At 47.9% G+C, this 21,104-nt stretch overlaps 1 protein-coding gene across 1 annotated transcript in view; it reads left to right on the top strand.

Moving 5' to 3' along the window:
- The first annotated feature begins 6,207 nt into the window (after positions 1 to 6,207).
- Abr (ABR activator of RhoGEF and GTPase) overlaps positions 6,208 to 21,104 on the top strand; it is a 195,546-nt gene continuing 180,649 nt past the window's right edge. Inside the window, exon 1 of the mRNA XM_075991598.1 lies at positions 6,208 to 7,559. Coding sequence (XP_075847713.1) covers positions 6,530 to 7,559 — 1,030 coding nt within the window. The 5' untranslated portion in view covers positions 6,208 to 6,529. The remainder of the gene's footprint in view (positions 7,560 to 21,104) is intronic.

Consider the following 21,104-nt stretch of genomic DNA (forward strand, 5'->3'; position numbering starts at 1 on the left):
AATTTTCATGAAAATTCCCAAAGAAGTTCAGAGGGTTTTTGAGTTGTTGGACACATGTAGGAAGGAGACACATCCCAGTCTCCAGAAGCGATGGTATTCTACAGCCCTTTCCTAGGGTCCTCTTCTAGAGTCTGTAGTCTTTAAAATGCCCTGTCATTGAGACTAGCCTGTTTCTGTGAGCCATTCTAGTGGATTATCAAATCAGAGGAGGGCGGCTGTGGGAACTCTTAATATGGCTGGGCAGAGCTGTGGGGGTAATGAGTACACACCATTGGCTGCTGGTTCCTGAATAGATCAGGGCAAGGATCAAGGCTGGGGGTATCTGGAAGGGAGGGAGTGAAGGAAGAGGGAGTTGGGGAAAGAGTAAGGAAGGGAACAGAGAGACAGGGAGAGGCAAAAATCTAGATGAACTAGAATTAGTGCGATGTGCTGTTGGAACCGAGGTAAATCCTTCTGTGGAGGGTCGTGCCTAACTGGACCCGGGGAAGGAGAGGTTCTAGAGAGAACGTCATGGGGGTGTCTGGGTGTCTTAGTTACTGTTCTATTGCTGTAAAGAGACACCACGACCAAGGCAACTCTTACAAAAGAAGCATTTATTAGGGGCTGGTGTATAGTTTCAGAGGGTTAGTTAGTTCATTATTGTCAAGGAAGAGAGCATAGTGGCAGGAATGGGGCTGAGAAGTAGGTGAGAGCTTTACATTTTGATTTGCAGGAAGAGAGAGAGAGAGAGAGAGAGAGAGAGAGAGAGAGAGAGAGAGAGAAACTGAGTGTGAGCCTGGCTTTGGAATCTCAAAGCCCACTCCTAGCAACACGCCTCCTCCAATACGGTGACACCTGCTCCAACAAGCCACACCTCCTAACCCTCCTAGTCCTTCTCAAAGAGTTGCATTTTGGGTGAGTAGGCATTCAAATGTATGTGCCTCTGGGAGTCATTCTCATTCAAACCACCACAATGGGTTTTTCAAAGGGATCTCTTTAGAAATAGAGGAGCCTGGTGAAGGTGGACAGGGGACACCAAGAAGGAGCTGGGCCAAGGACAGGGATGTGCATTATTATGGATATAGCAGAGAAAGTTTGGGGACACTGGGGGGTGTCTTAGTAAGGGGAGTAAAGCAGAGCTGGGATGGGGATTTAGAGTAAGGGAGAGAGAGACAGAACAAAGGGAAAGGCAACGAGAGCTCCTTGCTGATTGGGTCTTCCTGCTATGAGCAATAGGGCTCATTTCTGTTAGCAACTTCTTTATTTTATACAGGGTCTCGGTATGCAGTTCTAGCTGGCCTGGACCTCACTATGTAGACCAGGCTGGCCTCAAATTCACTAATCTCCTGGAGTGCTGGGATTAAAGGTATGCCTCAGAAAGACCCTCAAAGATAGGAGCCTAGCAGTATGGTGGTGCATGTCCCTAATCCCAGCACTTGGGAGGTAGAAGCAGGAGGACCAGGATCTCAAGGTCAGTCTTTGCTATCTAGAAAGCTCAAGGCCTGCCTGGAAGAAAGAAAGAGAGGGGGATAGGGGGAGACAGGAGCTGGGATCATTTACTAACCAATGCCTATTTTATGAGAACTTCCCCATGGAAGTTTCTAGCTGGGCCACTCACTCTTGAGAACTTTATGATTTCAGAGAATGAGAGAGAGAGAGAGAGAGAGAGAGAGAGAGAGAGAAATGGTGCTTAACCAGGGTGTTAGCACATGCCTTCAATCCCAGCACTGGGTATGGGGAATGTTTTTGTTATAACAAAAGTAACAGGCTCCTTAAACTGCCCCCCAGAGAATGAACACGTGGTCTCTGGGTTTTGCGTGGTCTCCCCTTTCCTCTCTTCTCCTCTCCACACTTTTCTGGGGCCACCTGGGAGCATTACATTAAACATGGGTGTATTTTAATTTGGTTAAATTTGGTCTGATTGGAATTATTTGCGTCGGCAGAGAGGCTCCTCTTAAGAAAAACCTAACAGACAATACCCCCTTTACTTCCCCCTCTTCCTTTCTATTTCCCTCTTCTCCCCTCTACTCCCTTCTACTCCCCTCTACCCCCTTCTACTCCCCTCTACCCTTCTCTACTTCCCTCTACTCCCTTCTACTCCCCTCTACTCCCTTCTACTCCACTCTACTCCCCTCTACCCTCCTCTACTCCCCTCTACTCCCTTCTACTCCACTCTACTCCCCTCTACCCTCCTCTACTCCTCTCTACTCCCCTCTATTCCTTTCTACTCCCCTCTACTCTACTCTACTCCCCTCTACTCTCAGAAACCTGATGTCTTGGAGCTATGACCCCCTTCCTCTTCTTTCACTTGCTTTTTACCGATTCTTTCAAAACAAACTAGTCAATCTTGAAAGACTGTGAGGTTCGTCTCCAGCTAATGTTGAAAAGACAAAGTCACCACCCCTGTTAGAATAGAACCCAAGTGAACCTCCTGCCCCAGTGTGCTTGCTAGCCCCGCTTGGGTTCTGGTGAATGGTTTTTGCAAAAAGGAATGGTCTTGCCTAGCTGCTTTCATTTTGTTCATATATTATTTTGAATAATACTGAGATTATTCATTATTCGTTTCAAACATCAGAAGGCAGAGGCAGGCAGATCTCTCTGAGTTCAAAGCCAGTCTGGTCTACAGAGAGAGTTCCAGACAGGCTGAGGCGACGTAGTGGGATCTAGTAGCAAACTAAACAAAGAATGTTGTGGGGGTTTGCATTTGAGGTGAGTTTACCAGCAGTCTGGGGGGGGGCTGCCCACCACAGCTGCAGCAAAGACACCACCCTCGCCAGATAGACCAAGGGGAGGTGACATGGGACATAAAATCATCTGCGGAGAGAGAGGCATGCGGGTTGAAGATTGAATGGGTGCAGCAAGCCGAGAGCATGCAGGAAATGATGTGGGAAAACAGGCAGGCTTTAGAGCGCACACAAGGGAGAAGCTAACATGCCAGGTTATAAAGTTTAAACCTCATTTGCCTGGCCCTAGCGCCTCCCAGGGGCTCAGCACATCTTCACTGGGAGAAGAAAAGCCAAATGCAAAGTTGCTGGGCAGACAAGCCATGACTTCAAGCCTCTGTGACCTTCTCTCTCTGAAGGCAGCAGCAGTAACTCTTTCTTTGTAGAGTTGTTGTGAGGAATTAGACAAGATCAAAGCTGTGTGTCAACTGGACCTGTGGAGTTAATAAATGTCAGCCACCCTGCTCCTATCCTCGCCATAACCAGAAGCCAGGTAACAAAGCTGCACTACCCACCACCTAGAGACAATGGAGGCTGCTCCGGGACCTGTTTGTGGAAGATAAATGCTGTAGCTCCCAGCTACATAGGTCCTTGTGGGAAAAATTAGAGGTTTTGGTAACAACTTCCTTGACTCAAAAGGAAATCATAGCACTGCTTTAATTAAAGGGCAGAGTTGGAAGTATTCTCTCTGGGAATTTAGGCATTCAGAAATTGGTGTTTATGATGACTTACAGTTTTTCCTCTTCCCTTGTTCGTTTCAGTATACACACCGCAAGATCTTTGGATTAGTGTCTGGGGCCATCCCTCACTACTGAAATCTTCGCAGAGGCCACGATGCCTATAGATTCTGATGGAATGTCCCTGAATTGGTCGCTTGCGGGGATGGGGAAATGCCTCAGCCTTCCCAGGAGACAAAGGAGGTTGTGATGGCCTCTGTGACTTCAGGGTATAGAGGGAAGGTGAGCGAGATTGTAGCAGGGGGAATAACTAGGTGAAGGACTTCAAAGTCATCCCAACCGGGGATTATGAACTCCGTGTATTTTAAAAGCTATTCAGCCCTGTAATAGTCTGACATGAAGACAAAGGCTATGATAATCTATGCCAGTGTCACACCAGATCAGGAAAAATATAAAACAGAGAAGGAAGAGGAGACAGTAGTAAAATCAGTGAACACAGACTTCGACAAGAAAGAAAATTCCAGAGTGGCGAGCCTCTGAGGGAAGCACATTTGGCCCAGTTCTGAAGGCTGCAGAAAATGAGTTGAGCAGAAACAGAACGGTGTGTGTGTGTATACATATGCGTGTATGTGTGTGTGTGCTCGAGTGTGCATATTTTGGCTGATAATTCCTTTATTCACCTTTTCCCATCAACAATAATTAGCCATCTCTCTCACACTCTCCAAGAGGCAGAAGGGACACAAAGTGGGAAAGAAACAACCTGTGCCCTTGGGTACTTCAGAGGAAACAAAAAGTGTCACTAAATGTAACACTTTTAGGAAGTCAAAGGCAGCCTTGTGTAGGATCCGGTGGGGATACAAGCACGCTGGGGAAGGCTGGAAAAAGCTTCAGAGTTGGAAGGACATCTTCAGCTGCAGGGAGGTGTGTGTGTGTGTGTGTGTGTGTGTGTGTGTGTGTGTGTGTGTGTGTGTGTTTCAAGAAGAAAAACCACACATAAAATAACTTTTAGGGGTGGGATGGAGACTGAAGAGATGGCTCAATGATAGAGTCCCTCTCTTTTCTGGTTGGACTTTAACTCACAGACATCCACCTGCCTCTGCTGTGCCACCATGCCCAGCCAAAAATAAATATTTTTTTTTATTAAGGAAACTTTGGGAACAGCTAAAGTATAGGAGGAAGGCAGAGACAAAAACTGGCAGGGCCCTCCATGCCAGCCAATGAGTCTGGACTCCACCCTGCTGGTAACAGGGACCCTACCACTGAAGGAGCTGGGACCAAAGCATTGACAGGATCTTGTTTGTGGTTAGAACATATCTAGCCAGCGGGGAGATGGTTCAGTTTATAAAATATTTGCCTCCAAAGCACGAGGAACTTGAGTTCAGACTCCAGTACATCTTTAAACCCTGGGTTTAAAACCACAGGGGAGAACAAAATAGGCAGATGCGGGTGGGGGGTCTTACTGGCCAGCATGGGGAGCAAAAGAATTGGGGAGCCCCAGGTTCAGTGAGCTGCCTGGTCTCAAAAAGTATGATGGAGGTGGAAAGTGATAGACACCAGCCTCTACAAGAGTAGGCCCTGAGCAGTATATATAGGTATACCCATGCTTGTGCATGCGCACACAAGTACATGTACACACACACACACACACACACTCACGCACACACACACACACACACACACACACTCACGCATGCACACACACACACACACACACACACACACACACACACACACACACACACTCCAGGCGAAGGATAGATCTCAGAACCTGGAAGTATGAATTGGATTGAAAAGAGGGAGCTGGGTGGCCTGTGTGGTTCATGGTTCAGGTGACAGTTGGAACAGCAGGAGGCTGGAAAGAAGCGCCCCCCCCCCATGCTTTTGTTTATCTCCAATTCCCAAAGAGAGCCCCGAAAGGAAAACTCTCCAGCTCTGGAGTCCCTTTGCTTCTGTGTAGTGTCAATTTCCTCAGCCTTGAAGCGAAGGAACCATGAATCACTGATAAGGTCTCCTCTCTCCAGCAAGCACGAGACAAAATATCAGGGCCTCAACCGCAGGCTGTCAACCTCACCAGAGGGTTGAGCCCCTACGCGGTCACACTTGTGCCTTCCCCCAGCTCCTATTTTCGCTCCCCACCTTCAAGAGTGCTGTCTGAAACCACAGAGAGAAAGTGGAGTGAAGGGCTAGCTACTAGTCCTAGGCCTCCACAACCACCGCTTGCCTCAGGTCACTGAGGAATGTCCTCAGCTTTGCGGTCACAGGACCATCACAATTTCCCTTCCGGAAAATCTCTAGGGAGCAGTGACGAGAACATTTAAAGGGATCCAAATACCAAAGTTTGGATCGAGCTGCTGTATGATCTTGGACAAATTAATCCAAGGCGATGGATAAATCCTGGCTCTGGGCAGCCCAAAGGAACTTGCCACATCGCCTTTCCCGCTTCTTTTTCTTCTCAGTTCCAGGTGCCACCCTGACCCAAGGCAGGGTCTTGGAGAGCTAGGAGAGCAGGGCAGGGTTGTGTGTGTCGCGGAGAGGGCTTAGCTGGGACCCATGGCGCTCCGCGCGCTCCCTCTCCCCAGCACCCCCCCCACACCGCCCGGCCGCGCGCTTGGGTGCAGGGAGGGGGCGCCGACCAGGCGCTGCGGCTGGAGCTGCGCAACCCGGTTGGCTCTCCCGGAGGGTGAGAGCCGAGCAGCGGGCAGCGCCCGCACCTCAGAGGTGGGCTGCCCCGCCAGCCCGCTCCAGCGTAGCCCTCGCCAGGCTGCCTGCGCGGTTACGAGGCGCGCCCGCAGCCTCTGGCCCTGCGCCACCGAGGCTCCGCCTCCGCCGCGGTTCTCCGCGCGCCCGAGCCCACCGGGCCGAGCCGAGTGCCTGCGGACAGCGGTCTCCGCGCTAGCCGCCCCAGGCCCCCGCCCCCGCGGCCGGGTGGCTGCTTACGTCAGGGAGGCGAAACCCAGAAGAAAAAGAGGAAAGGAGAAAAAAAAAGGCACGAGGGCGGAAGGGGAAAACTTTATTTCTTTTTCTCCTCCAGGCACTGAAGCGAGGGGCAGGGACTCCGCCAGCGCGCGCTTCTGAGAGAGCTCCAGGCGCCACCGCAGCCTGCTGAGGCGCACGGGAGCCGGGCCCCGGAGACCCGACGGCGCGGCCGGGATGTGGAACCCGCAGGAGTTTGAACGCCACTGGCAGGCCGAGTTCCCCGGGGAGGAGGCTCCAGTCATGAGGCTGGAGTCGGTGCTGGACATGGAGCGTGAGCTCGAGCGTTGCAAACTCAACCTGAAGAGGCTGCAACAGGTGTTGGCGGAGGAGAAGTTCAAAGTCTGGTACCTGCAGGCGGCCCTGAATGGAGAGAAGGTGGATCTACGGGGCGGCAGGCCCGAGGGCGGGGACGCCGGAGACTGCGGCGGCTGCGGCGGCGATAGAGGTAGCGGGGGAGCCTCGGTGGAGGAGCAGGAGCCAGCTGGGCCCTTGCACGCGCCGCCACTGAGCGACGAGGAGGGTGCAGCGGGCCGCGAACCAGATCCCCCAGGTCCGGAGGTGGCAACAGCGGCCGAGCCGGCTCCCTACGTGTGCCTGGACCTTCCTGCCTGGCCCGGGGCGATGGAGGGAGGGGGTGCCGTGCGCAGTCTGACCGCCGCCATCCACCAGCAGCTGGTGCAGCCTCGCCTGCTCTTCGGGCTCCGCGAGGACTGTGCGTCCCCCGGCCGCGATGGCACGGGGTCATCCGCACCTGGAGAGGAGCGCTCCTCCGGGACCCATGCAGGGCGGGGCTCGGAAGAAGGCGAACCGGACGCTTCAGGTGGGGATGATGGAGGCGACGGCAGTGACCACGACTTCGAGATGGTGGATTTGAATGAGAAATTCGTCCTCAGCCACCTACTTGTGGCCCCCTACCGGATTGGGACCCGCGATGAGGTCGAGAAGCCGGCGCGGCCGTGCAGCCCCCACCGGTGGATGCACTTGATCCCGGGAGGCTGGCGGCACCACCGGCGGAGTCGAGACCTGGAGCATCTGGAGGCGGAGGATGAGCCCCCCAGGCGCGGGGCGCGGGAGCATCTCGCCCAGTGGGGGCGCAAGAGGTTCCTGCGCGTGCCGGACCGAGACTCGCCCAGTCACAGCTCGCCTGAGAGAGGCAGTGACTGCAGCCACAACAGCTCAGACCACGAAGACGGCTTCTCCGCAGGTAGGCGTACCCCCTCTTAGGTACAAGAGCATGCGAAGTGACTCTGGGGTTCGGCTGAGTTTATGAAAATAAGCATGAGCAGGGACTGATGGGACGGCGCACTGGACCAGACCTTGGTAGGACCCTTCACTTTGGTCTCCAGCCCTCCTCACAGGTCCTCCGGACTCCTTTGCACCACCCTGATGCAGAAACTCCAGAAGTCCCCCAATTCCCCGGGATTCCTTAGTGTGGAAGTCTTACTCTTTCCCTAAATGTTCTGAAGTTATCTTGTGTTTTCTCTAGCTTGCGTCTCATGCTGGAGGCCTAGTTCACTCCAGGAGGTGCCCAGGGCTCCTCTTTGCAGGACTGTTCTCTTTGAGAAGGCTGCTTTGGGTCTGCTGGCTTCCCAGGAGCCCTAGAGGAGGGACAGGCTTGGCATCCCAGCTTCGAGCCTGCCTGGTTCTTAGAGAGCGGCTTTGATCCAATGCCTTCACCTGATAAAGAAGGAAACTGAATCTCAGATGTGTTCAAGCAGGTGACCTGAGACCTTTGCTGGTGTCCTCTGTCCTTTGCTTCCTCACCTGTCTGCCTTCTTTCTTGAGAACAGGGTCTGGTCTGGTCTTTTAATCCTCTTGTGGTCTTCACAGTACTCAATAAATAATGTCTGAACTAATGAGTAGCTGCATTGAATTTGAAAGGCTGCCCAGCTCTTCATAGGTCAGGGAGTAGAAATAGGTAAGGAGAAATAGTTAACGGGGCTGTGGGGTGGTATGCAACCTTTTGCTGAATTTCAGCACTGTTAAGGGCTCCTCAGGCATGCAGAAAGCATGTGTTGGTGTCTGGTTTGATTGAGTTGCAGCAAGGAACTTAAGATGCCTTCTTGCTCCGTGAATGGGGTGGTGTTGGGGGGGGGATACCAATGATTCTGGGATTGTTCCAAAATCTCCATTATTAGGTCTTATCTGGGTGAGTTTGCATTTGAATGAAAAACTGTCCACTCTGCTAAAAGCACACTTGGAAGATCCATCAAGTCATCTGTTTTGATCAATTACACTTATTCATTAGCAGATATTGGCTGCTGTTCCCATAGGCAATGCTTCTGCCACCCCTGCTAGCAATCATTTTTATGTTCCCCTTTCATTTAAAGCAAGAGGTGAAGATTTTCCTCTAGTGCCAAGTTTCAAATGCCCTCCTCAGGGGCTAAAGTCTCCTCAGCTGCTGTGTAGTTGGCACCTGTCCCATCACTCCCAGGGCCCACATCAGTCATTCTGTCAGGTAGGCTCAGTGCTCTAGATTGTCCCCAGGAGTGGTTGTTAAATCTGCAAGCAGTCTGTTCTTCAGCACCTTGATGCAAATTAGAACTAACACAGGCTTAGGGCTAACGACACAGGTGGCTCCTCAGGATGGATCAGGGATGAAAAGGATTCTCGTTCTTTTGGACTAAAGACTGCAGCCAGAGCACATAGTCTAGCACCAGCAGGCCTAGGCGTGTCAAGTCCAAATTCCTCTAGGCTCTCTTCAAGGCAAACTTGTATAGGAACCCTCCCCCACCCCACCCCCTGCACAGCTGCAGGTGGAGATCCTCCCTTCTCTGAAGGTCTGAAGGTATGCTCAGCATGCTCAAGGCCCTGGCTTCAGCCCCTAGGACCAAAAGCAAGAAGGAAGGGATGGAGGAAAAGAGGAAGGGAGGAAGAATGACCGTGGTTAGTACCACTGTTTTACAATTTTGTTTCAATGACATAAATATTTGGGTAATTTGTATACCAGGGGTGATGGCACACGCTTGTAATCCCAACATGCCAGAAGGCTGAGGCAGGAGGATGGAGAGTTCCTGGCCAGCCTAGACTACAAAGTAAGACCCGATCTAGAAAACGTGTCTGTATCCAGAGGACTTAACTGTAGGTCAGATTTTATTGGATAATGTATCAGGCTTTGCCTTAGCCACAGGGTTCTAAGGAGAGAAACTCGTGAGGTAACATATAAAAAAACTAAGGGGCTCCCCTCCATGGAATAGGGGTAGTCTTGAGGTTTAGAAAGCTTGAAGGATGCTCCACCAATCACCCAGCTTACAAAAGGAGTATGTAGGGTTTGAACCCAGGCAATCTGGTTCCCAAGTTCATGCTTTCAAACGAATGCTAAGCTTCTTGCTACACATGTTAGTATGTACCTCCCAGAATAGTTGTGAAGATTGAATTCAGGAGACTGGGAAGCTATTTAGATGGGTTAATAGCACACTTGATGTATGACCATGAAGCCCATACATGTCTGTGTGTGTTGTTATAGCCTTCATTATCACTGACGTCCCTACAAGACCTGAGATCATCAGGAACTGGGGTCCCTTCTCAGGGCTGCCACCTTTCTATGGAGCTCCTGTGAATTGGGCCTTGTGAGGTAGCAGGCCACATGTTAGATTTCAGACTTCCCCCTATATGTCCTGGGCACATATAGCTGGATGTTCTCAAATGGAGGCTGGTATCCCCCTCTTGTGCTAGCATGCTTCTGCACCACCCCTGCCTAGAGTTAGCGGATCTGTCCCCGGGATTCACAAGTTCCTTCTGGAGCCTGTGGTTTCCTCTGTGTGTCTGTACTCCTTATGGACCCAGATGCTGTCTCTTTAACAAAGCTCAGAGGTGGCCTTTCCACGTCCAGCGTCCCTTTGACTGTTAGAAATTATGACTGATATTCTGGCTTCAGTTCAAATGCCAAAGTAAATATCATTAATATTGTATATAGGTGGCATTTCCTTCTTGCATTAATTTTGCTTCTGAGATGGGGAATTGATCCCAGGGCCTTGTATGTACTGAATAAGCCCTCAACCACAGCTATAATCCAGTCTCTCTATTTCTCTGTTTTTGTTGGCGCTTGGCCGTCCACACATCCACCCATCCATCTGTCCTACTCAGCAAGCATTTATCAAGGTCATGCTTCATGCAAGCAGTGTTCAGGACTAAAACTACTTGGGTTGGTGGCCCAGCCTCATTATTTTTACTGTCTTTTTGCTGGGTAGAAACTGATTTTTCGGTAAAGCAGCAGCTTTCTAATGGACGGCTACTGTTAAATCCTGAGTTAAGGAACCAGACACAGGGCACATTCCTGTAATCCCAACATTTTGGAGGCTAAAGCAGTCATGAGTTTGGGGCTACCATGGTTAGCCTGTTTCGGAAAAAGAAAACAATTATAAAGAATTAGCTGAAGAGAGAGCTTGGTGGGCAAGGTGCTTGCAGCCAACTGTGGAAGCCTGGAGATCTGCACTTGATCCTGGAACCCGAGTCAAGGTAGAAGGAGAGAATCAACCCCACAGAACTGTCCTCTGTCCTCCCCATGTGTTCTGCCTCCCATTAGTAACAACGTAAAGTACATTTAAAAAGTATCTAGACCAGAAGAGAATCCTGAGTTTACCTGTGTTTCTGTCTGTCCCAGACAGGTGAGAACCCTGGACCATAAAAACAAGTTAAGGTCACGCTCAGGATCCTGAGGAGGTCTTAGGAATCAGAGCGGGGCTGTCCTGTGTGTCAATGGCCTTTTCTAGGAATCTAATCAGAGGACACTAAAGCTATAGTCTGTGCGAGGCCAGGTGACAGAGCAACAGGACATCTGAGCCTCAGCAGATGGCAATGGTTAGTCCCAGTTTACAGGTGGCCAGCTCAGGCTCTGAAGGAGCCAGTGAGAGCTATGGAGCTGGCATTGGGACGCTGGTTGATCCAAGCTGGCACAGAGCATACTGCTTACACTGTCACGCTGGGCCAGCTGTTCAGGGCCTGGTTTCTTTCTCTTTCTTTCTTTCTTTCTTTCTTTCTTTCTTTCTTTCTTTCTTTCTTTCTTTCTTTTATCTTAGAGACAAGGTTTCTCTTTGTAGCTTTGGCTGTTCTAGAATTTGTTCTGTAGACCAGACTGGCCTTGAACTAAGAGATCTGCCTGCCTCTGCCTCTCAAGTGCTGGGGTTAAAGATGTGTGCCACAACTGCCCAGTTTAGGATCTCGTTTCTATACCGGGAGGCCTGGCTGTTGGATCTGCTGGCTTCTGATGGAGACCTTTTATTTTCAATCTTCATGGAAAATGCATTTCCTGTTGGATGCTCATGTTACCTCGCTCATTTGTAATCTGACAGTGTCCTTCCCCTCCTCCCCCCTCGCACTTTCTGGCAATGACTAATAAGATTGTTGCTCTGAGAAAAATTCTTTGCATTCAGGAATGTGACTGAATAACTTAATTCAAATTGAAATTTTAGCAGTAGCTGTAATAAAATAATTCTGTTATAGTCCCTGTCTTGGAGAGATATTAAAAAACCATTTCATGCCAAGTGTGGTGGTGCATGCCTGTAATCCTAGCATTTGTGAGGCTCAGTGGGAGGATTAGGAGCTCCAAGCCAGCCTGTGCTGTGTCATGAACCCTGCCTCCAAAACAAAACTGCATGAGACACATGCATTGGTGGTTTGTCATGGTTGATAGGTGACCAAAGTTGGCACTGAGTCACTGGCTTTTCCAGGCTTGCCTCATTCCACCACTTACCCTTGTCATTAACAGGTCCTTCAATACAAGCAGGAAATGCCACCAGCCTGGAACCCGTGATTCCTCTGGTCTCATTTCCTTCCAGTGGAGTGTTTTGTATTTGCCTCTGGATCCTTCTGTCACATATCAGGATTGTTCAGTGTGTGTGTGTACACGTATGTGTGTACACCATTTACATGCGTGGTGCTCATGGAGCCCGAAGAGGGCATAGAGTTCCCTGGAACTGTAGTTAAGGTCTATTCTGAACCATCACGTGGAAGTTGAGAACCGAATCCAGGTCCTGTGTAAGAGCAGTAAGTGCTCGTAACTGCTGAGCCCTCTCTTCGAACCCATTTTCCTGTCTTTCCCTTAAACTCTTATCAACAAAACAAATGAACTCCACTTCTCTTGTCTGGACAGCAAACAGGGCTTGAAGGCTGTGATACTTCCCTGGGATGATTTTTCTGACTTTCTCAAAGCTTCAGGTTCTTTGTCTGTGAGGTGGGGGTGGCAATAGTCGGAGTACATCCTAGACTTGTTATGAAGCTGTAATGAGGTGATGTGAGGAAATCCCACAGCACAGCACTAGACGCACCGTGTTGAGCAGCTCTTAGATGGTCACTGTAACTGCAAATCCAGATTGTCAGTTGACTGAGCTGGGCTCTTATTTACAGCTTTTCTTTTCTTCTTTTCTCCCTCTGTTCACCGCTTTGTCTCTCTTTCCTTCCCTCCCTGCCTCCCTCCCTCTCTCCCTTTCTTCCTTCCAGGTTGGACATGGAAGCCAGGCCTTAGTGCATGCTGGGCAAACACTCCATCGTGAGCTACACCCCCATATTTGCCTCACTTCACATAAAGAAGCTCTCACTTCTCTCTGCTTGTTTGTTTTCCCTTCTCCATTTTTACTCAGTCCACATTTGTGTTGTTCCTTCAGAGGAGACCGACCTTCTTGGTTGTTTGTGGTCTCTGGCCCTTCTCTTTTCCCAAGCTTCTGCAAAGCCATCAGCTGGGCTTCCTGTGGCTCCTGCTCTCCCCTACCTGCTCCAGCTAACATTCTTGCTGATGATGCTTTTTCATCCTGGCATTTGAAATGCATGCCCACTATTCCCCAGATCAACCCTTTGAGTCCTGCATCTTCCTTAGAACCTGTGTTGGTTAAGATAGAGGGTTAGTAGATTTGATAGAATCCTACATTGGTTGGTACTTAAGCAAGATGAGAGTTTTAGTCCTCTCCCATGTGATGCACTCCAGAAGTAAACTGTATAGGGACGTTATGGTGACTGCGTAATCATCAGGGATTCAGGCTGGTTTTGATCTGTCAGTATCGTGATCCAGAATGGCGACTGGAGATCCACCCATCACATTTATGCTTCAGGCAAGGGATTTTCAGAGCAGGAAAAAGAGTGAGCCGCGGTTGTTGGGTCTGCTGTTTGCGGCACTTTCCTAGAAACCTCTCTTGACAGTTTCTGCTTTAAATCCCATCAGCCACCTCTAGTTACCAGGGAGCCCGGGAAATAGAGTACTTTATCTGGGCATGCAGCCCTCTCAAATCAAATGGGGTCTCTGTTACGAGGACAAATGGAAGAATAGACAGTGAGCAAGCAGCTAGCAGCCTCTGGCACAAGCCTTTCCAAATACTCCATCTCGTCTGCGCTTCTTAGAGTGAGCCCACACTGCACAATCGTTTTTATTATTACACCGTCTATTAATTCATTGACCCAGAGGACAAATGACAACAGAACCCCTTCTCTCTGCAAGGCACGATGCCTGTTATATTCTGAAGCATCACTCTCAAGCCAAGGGTTGGCTGATTGCTGGAGGGCAGGGAACGGGGTCCATTTCTCTCGGCGGTGTCTTTCCCAAGACTGAGCATATGGCAGGCACTCAAAAAGCCACGAGTGAGAAGCTCAGGGTGAAAAACAACAACAAAAACCTCCTTGCCTTAGCTCTGTGGTAGACAAGTCTGGTGGTCTGCATTCCTTCTCGTTTTGAGTTAGGCCGTGAATCATCTCCAAACATTAGAGCTGTGTGCTACAGCCCAGTTGTCGATTTTGGACACTGAGCTGCATAGCAAGCAAGAATTACGAGCAGAAGTCTCTGTGCCCACCTGCTTCCCTCACCACTGTGTTTCGCAGAGCTGTTTCTGCCTCGTGAATCTCCCTTGTGATCTCTGCGCCATGTAGCTGCAGAGAAAATCTGCAGTGTCTCCGAGAGAGTCTGCTTCGTTTCCCGTTCTGTCTTCCTGCTTGATTCTTGCTATCATCTGCCTGAGACTTAACTGTCTGGAGGAAGGTTGCCTGGAGCCTGAGACACGTTTTGTGATTGCCGAGCAAAAGATAGCTTTAAAGGCTTATTGGCACCTAGGAGAGAGGGAACTAAAATATATTTAGCACCTACTGTCTTCACTGTGTGAAGTGCGTTTCCCATTGTTATGGTTAATATTTAGAACAATCTGAAGGGCACTCTCCTGTACAGGCCTGAAATCCCAGCTACTCAGAAAACTGAGGCGGGAGGGTCAGAAGCTCAAGGCCAGCCTGAATAATTTAATGAGATCCTATCTCAAAAGAAAAAGAAGACTGAGGGTATAGCTCAGTGGCTGAGTACTTACCCAGCCTGCAAATGGGCCGAGGTTCAATTCCCAGGATGGCAAAAAACAGAAAAAGAGGATACTCTACTTCTCATTCTACAGATAAGGAAACTGGCTCCAATGGCTTAATTAGCCAGCCCAAAATTTCTCAGTGCTGTGATTAATTTTTTTTATTGAGAATTCATATATTATTAAATTGGCTTCTTTATTGCGTTCAGTGAGAGACTTTAGAACATTCACAAAGTTATGAAATTACTACTTTTCTCATAATTTCAGATTTTTTGCCCCCCCGCAAAGGACTTGGGCACACTTTGAGCATAGTCTCAAACCTCAAACCCTGCCATTGCATTTCTTCATTTGGCAGGAGCTGTGATTTAAAATACCTTAAAACATTCACAAGACTCTAGGTTCAGTTCCAGCATCAGATGAATGTTAAATGGAGTCTGATGATTCACAGCCAGGGACCCCAGCTCTAAGGAGGTGGAGTCTGGAGGACCAGTCTTTCAAGGTCATCCTTGGCTACATAGTATGCTTGAGGCCATGCTGGACTACAAGAGATTCTGTCTCAAGGAAAAATATAATAAAAAAAACCCTGATAAGTGGGAAAGCATCAGGACTTTTTGCTCTTTTTTTGGGTGATATATACACAAAAGGGCTGTTAGGGACCTGGAAAGATAGATCAGCAGTTAAGAGCTTAAGAGTATATATTTTTTTTCCAGAGGACATGAGTTTGATTCTTAGCACCCATGTTAGGTGGCTTACAAACACTTATAACCCCATTTCCAGGGGATCTGAAGCTGTCTTCTGGTCTCTGTGGGTCCCTAAACTCACACCCCTCTCCCCAAATACACACAATTAAAATTAAAAATTATTTTTTAAAGGGGGAGGCTGCTGTTACAGAAGACCCAAACATGAGGCTCTTCCCCTGAATATCATTTATGCCTTGGGTTGTGGTTGTCATGCTGACAGGGGTCCTTATTCTAATCTTACTTTCTGCCTGGCCACATGGGAGGTGCTCAATAAATGTTTATGAGTAGCTGGCGGTCCATCATCCCCACCTACACTACCTCAAGGACGGATTGCATTGCCTCTACCCTTTCCTCTCCAACCTCAAATCACATTCACATTAAAGATAAACACTTGCTCAGTGATCAGATTTGTACCTTTATTCACAATCTGCAGTGGCTATTCGTACACAGAGTAAGATCTGAGGCTTTTCCCAGGCTCTCTGGGAAATCCCTTTCCTTCCATACATACACACTTTGTGCCCCAGCAGCACTGAACTTTGTGTAGCTGCCTAACACTGAACACACCCTTCTCTCTCTACCTTTGTCTTGAATGCACCTTGTCTTCATCCGTCCTTCAAGCCTAAGCTAGGAGGCTCCCTGCTCTGTGAAGCCTTCTTTGTCTCCCCTAGGTAGAACTAGGATTTGGCTCTCAGTTAAGAGTGCATTTGAGGGGCTTGAGATGGTTTAGCAAGTAAGAGCACCGACTGCTCTTGGAAAGGTCCTGGGTTCAAGTCCCAGCCCTTGCATGATGGTTCACAGTTGTCTGTAACTCTACTTCCAAGGGATCCAATGTCCTCTTTTGGCCTTCACAGGTTCCAGGCATGTGTGTGGTGCACAGAAGACATACTTGCACTCATGCACCGATACACATAGAACAAAATAAATATGCATTGGGCTTCAAGAAACTGGAAACTCCCTTCTGCAGTGCTTATTCTGTGCTATCTTGCACTTCCACAGTGGTCAAAATCATGCTCCCCAAAGAGGACCCCTGTATATAACAAAGAGACTTTGCATATGAGAGTAAGCTAGGGACTTTGGGGGGAGTGTGTGTGTGTGTGTGTGTGTATTATCTCGGAGGATCTGGGTAGGTCCAGTATATTCACAAGGATCTTTATGTGTATGAGTGCTTTGCCTGTGTATATATGTATATATGTATATATAATATGTATGTATGTGTATATGTGTGTAGATAGATAGACAGACAGAAAGAAAGAAAGAAAGAAAGAAAGATAGATAGATAGATAGATAACAGATATGCAGTGCTTGTGGAGGCTAAAAGAGGAAGCTGGATCCCTTGGAGTTCCAGAAGGTTCAGAGCTATTGTAGGAGTGCTGGGAACTGAAGTCAAGAGATTCCATTGAGCCTTAACTCCTGAGCCATCTCTTCAAACCCAGTCACAAAGATCTTAAACGTAACTTGGGAGAAGAGGCTGAAGAGGTCAGGGTGATGTAACTCCTTGCTGCTAATTTTGACTGTGGAGAAAGAGGTGACTAGCGAAGAAATGTAAGTGGCCTCTAGAAGCCATGGAATGCAAGGAAATGACTTTTTCATTCTCCTGCTGGCACCTCAGTGTTAGCCAGTAAATCCTAGGCTAGCCTGGGCTACAGAGTAAGAACCTCCTCAGGTTTCCAAGGTGCAGAACGCTAAGACAGTAAGTTGATGCTGTTGTAAGCCACTGTGTGCCACAGTTGGTTAACAGCAGCCATGGGGTTTGCACAGTGACTTCATAAACTGGGGATTTGTTGTTCTCCCATTGCAAGGACTGTTTGGTGGGTTATTGCATCCCAACAGGGCCTTTTGTTTCAGACCCTCCCATTGTCTTACAGTGGGAAGATGTTTGTCCTCTTGCTTGTGACATAGAGTTTGATATGTGTATATGCTATATTACCTTGTGTGTGCTTGGAATTTAGGGAGGAAGGGGGAATAAAGGACTCTCGGTGGTTGTTCCTGTAAGAATGGAGCCAAATGTGGTGACTTATGCCCATAATCCTAGCAGGCAGGATTGGTCTCAGTTAGTTCTAGATCTGCCTGGGCTACAGAGTAAGACCCCATCTCAAACCTAAGTTTAAAAAAATAGTGATAGTGTCATGGAAGTCTTACCTAACAACTCCTGTTTTCCCACTTTTGGGTCAAACTGGGTCGCATGGCCATCTTTAGCTGCAAGGGAGTCTGACCAGGAACTTCAGCCTCGCCATGAAGGATGTTGGGTTGGGGGGAGGAGCTGTGAATGACTTTAGGAAAACAGCCCAGTGTGGGCTCTGCCAGCCTTCCCTGGACTTTGCACACTGGTATGTTAGGGCAGCTATATAACTGTTTTTAAGTGATTCGTCACCCTCCCCACTCTCTGTGCACAAGTAAGTTCTTTTAATTGTGGTATTCTTAGACAATGCTGACATAATTTTTCTCGTCGACCAAACAGAAAAATGATTGTATTTGTTTTGGTGTGTATATATATTTTGAAGTAGGGTCTTATTATGTAACCCAGGCTAGACTTGAACTCAAGATCCTCCTGTTTCTGCCTCCCTGGTGCTGGGATGACAGACATGAGCTATAGCACCTGATTGATCATGTTTTTTTTTTTTTTTGGTTTTTCGAGACAGGGTTTCTCTGTGGCTTTGGAGCCTGTCCTGGCACTAGCTCTTGTAGACCAGGCTGGTCTCGAACTCACAGTGATCCGCCTGCCTCTGCCTCCCAAGTGCTGGGATTAAAGGCGTGCGCCACCACCGCCCGGCTTAATCATGTATTTTCAAGTGAGGATTTGTTTTTACTTAATTTATTTTATGTGTATGGGTATTATGTCTGCTTGTATGTCTGGTGAGGACCTGCGGCTTAAGGAGGCCTGAAGGTGTTGTGAATTCCCTGGAGTTACAGATAGTTGTGAGCTGCCATTTGGTTGCTGGGAATCGAAGCCTGATCCTCTGTAAGAGAAAGAGTAACAAGTGCTCTTAACTGCTGGGCCATCTACCCAGACTCTGATTGTTTATTTTTATATTTATGTATTATGGATAGTGTTGTGGTTGAAGGAACTGTCTCATATAGGTCTCAGGCATTTCAAAACTTGGTTCCAGTTGGTGGCTGTTTGGGGAGTATCAGGAGGTACTGGACCCACTGAGACTGGTGTCGCAGATGGTTGTGAGCTGTCATGTGGGTGCTGGGAATTGAACCCCAGTCTTCTGGAAGAGCAACCAGTGCTCTTAATCACAGCGCCATCTCTCCAGCCCTTCAAGCAAAGATTTTGTGGGATCTGGAATACCACAGCAGGCTGTTGATCTCTAAGAATTAAAAGACCTTTTCATTCTTCTCATCCCCATTTTTTCCTCCTCCTCTTCCTCCTGCTCCTGCAGCTCAGGCTATACCCCAAACTGTATAGCTAGGCTCTGGGATCACAGCAGTGTGACCCCCTGGCTTCCCTCTCCTTATTGCTGTTCATTTTCTTCTTCTACATCTTCTCTTCTTCCTTTTTTGTACTGCTTGAGAGCTGTGGTGGATTTTTCTGTTTCCCTTTCTTCCTTTTTCCTTTCCTTCCTTTAATTTATTCTGTCTTTTGATAAGGACTCACTGTGTAACCTGGGCTGGGATGGATCATGCTGTGTAATCCAGTCTGGTCTTGAACACACAGAAGTCTAATTGCCTCTTGGATGTTGGGACTAAAGGTATATACTAACATGCCTGGTTTATGGTGGATTTTTCTTATTTTACCCTTTTCAACTTTACTGCTACCAAGTTTCTAATTTATTTATATAACTGCCCTGCCTTTAATAGAGCTGTTGGAATGTTGACTTGATGATCAGAATACATTTACATCTGGAGGTTTCCTTGAACTGATTCTCTTTCTTGATCTCAAGGGCTGTGATTGCAGGCATTTATCACACAGTCTTGCCTGTGTAAGTAAGAGGTGAGCCTCACAAAAGTGAAAAACCGTAGAAGTAAGTGGCTAAATTGTTTTTCTCTTTCCCCTTCAGCGTCTTTACCCCACTGTAATTGATTCTCATTCTTTCTTCTCTTTTGAAACAAGGTTTCACTGAGTTGTCACTTTGTTCTGAAGATGTTCTCAAACTCCCCGGCCAAAGACTTCCTCAACTTCCTAAGCACTGGGTGGGACTCCGGCAGTCTTGATTTGCTGCAGCCTCATTTAGTAATTTACTAGGACAATTACAATAATTCTGATAGCTGTGTGTGCATGTATAATATAATGCAACATTTTATTTATTTTGTTGTTGTTGGCTTAGTTTTTGTTTTGTTTTGTTTTTTGAGATAGAGTTTCTCTGTGTAGCCTTTACTGTCCCTGGAACTCCTTCTGTAGACAAGGCTGGCCTTGAACTCAGAGATCCACGTGCCTCTGTCTCCCAAGTACTGAAATTAAAGGTGTGCACTACCAACACCTGGCAATAAATTTTTATTTTTTTATGTATGTGGTTGTTTTGCATGCCTATGTCTGTGGGTTATATCCATGTGTAGATGGGAGGTCAGAAGAGGTTGTTGGAACTAGAACTGGAGGTGGTTTTGGGCTCCCTTGTGGGTGCTGGGAATTGAATCCTGGTCTCCTGGAAGAAAAGCCCGTGCTCTTCTGAGCCATCTCTCCAGCCCTGGTCTAAGTTTTAGTGTTGTTTAAAGGAATCTGACAAGCCATTATGTCAAGGTTCATGGCCCCAAATACAAAATCACTAAATCTCTAGCAGTAAAAAGATCCTAGAATTTAAAATCATGCAAACCTGTTTTGTTTGGCTTGACATGGGTCTCTTGGTATATTGCTTACTTGTGAGAGTGGAAGGTTTAAGTGCCCATTGTCCAGCTTGATGAGAAATGTGATTTCCTTGGGAATCTCACATATTTGGAAGTGGTGGAACTACAGACATGCAGTGCAAATGTTGGGGTCCTTGTCAAATAATTAGATTTTTTTAAAAATACAGGATCTTGCTGTATATCCCTGACTGGCCTCGAATTCACAGAGATCTACCTGCTTCTACCTCCCAAACGTTGGGATTAAAGGCTTGCATTACCATACCCACTGTAGATTTTTGGAGTCATCCTGGCTGTATCCTTAGCTATCCTGAAACTTACTCTGTAGACCAAGCTGGCCTTGAACTCATAGAGATCTGCTTGCCTCTATGCCTTGCCTCTGTGCTGGGATTAAAGGCATGGACAACCACTGCCTGGCCCTGACATTATTATTTCTAATCATAAAGAACAGACTTGTAAACAAAAGTATGGAAGCTATCAATCTGTAAGTTAGGGACTACATTATCATTCAAAATATATTTTATACTCATATTTTTTTTATACTCATACTCTCTTTTGTTATTTTTGTTTCTCACTTATGATAGCTATTAAACATCAATTACTCTCTTTGGTCTGTAGTTCTTTGAGATGGTGCTAGTGGCCTTGCCTGTTGGAGAGGAGTCAGGTGACTTATCCTTCATGACTACCCAGAGCTGTTTTGTTTTGTTAGTGAATGTGTGGTGGTACTGGTGGTGGTGGTGGTGTTAGTAGTTCCTCATGTAGTCCAGGCTGGCCTCAAACTTGTTATGTAGCCAAGGATGGCCTCAAACTTCTGGTCCTTCTGCTTGTACCTCATGAGTCCTGGTGTTGCCATCATGATCCACCACGCCTGGTTTGCATTACTAAGGATCCTGCCAGGGCTTCATGCGTGCTAGGCAGATGCTCTCCCAGCTGAGCTGCATCTTCAGCCCTTGCCGCTAACTGTTA

Source organism: Microtus pennsylvanicus, chromosome 11 (genome assembly GCF_037038515.1).
Source record: "Microtus pennsylvanicus isolate mMicPen1 chromosome 11, mMicPen1.hap1, whole genome shotgun sequence".
Lineage (NCBI taxonomy): Eukaryota > Metazoa > Chordata > Mammalia > Rodentia > Cricetidae > Microtus > Microtus pennsylvanicus.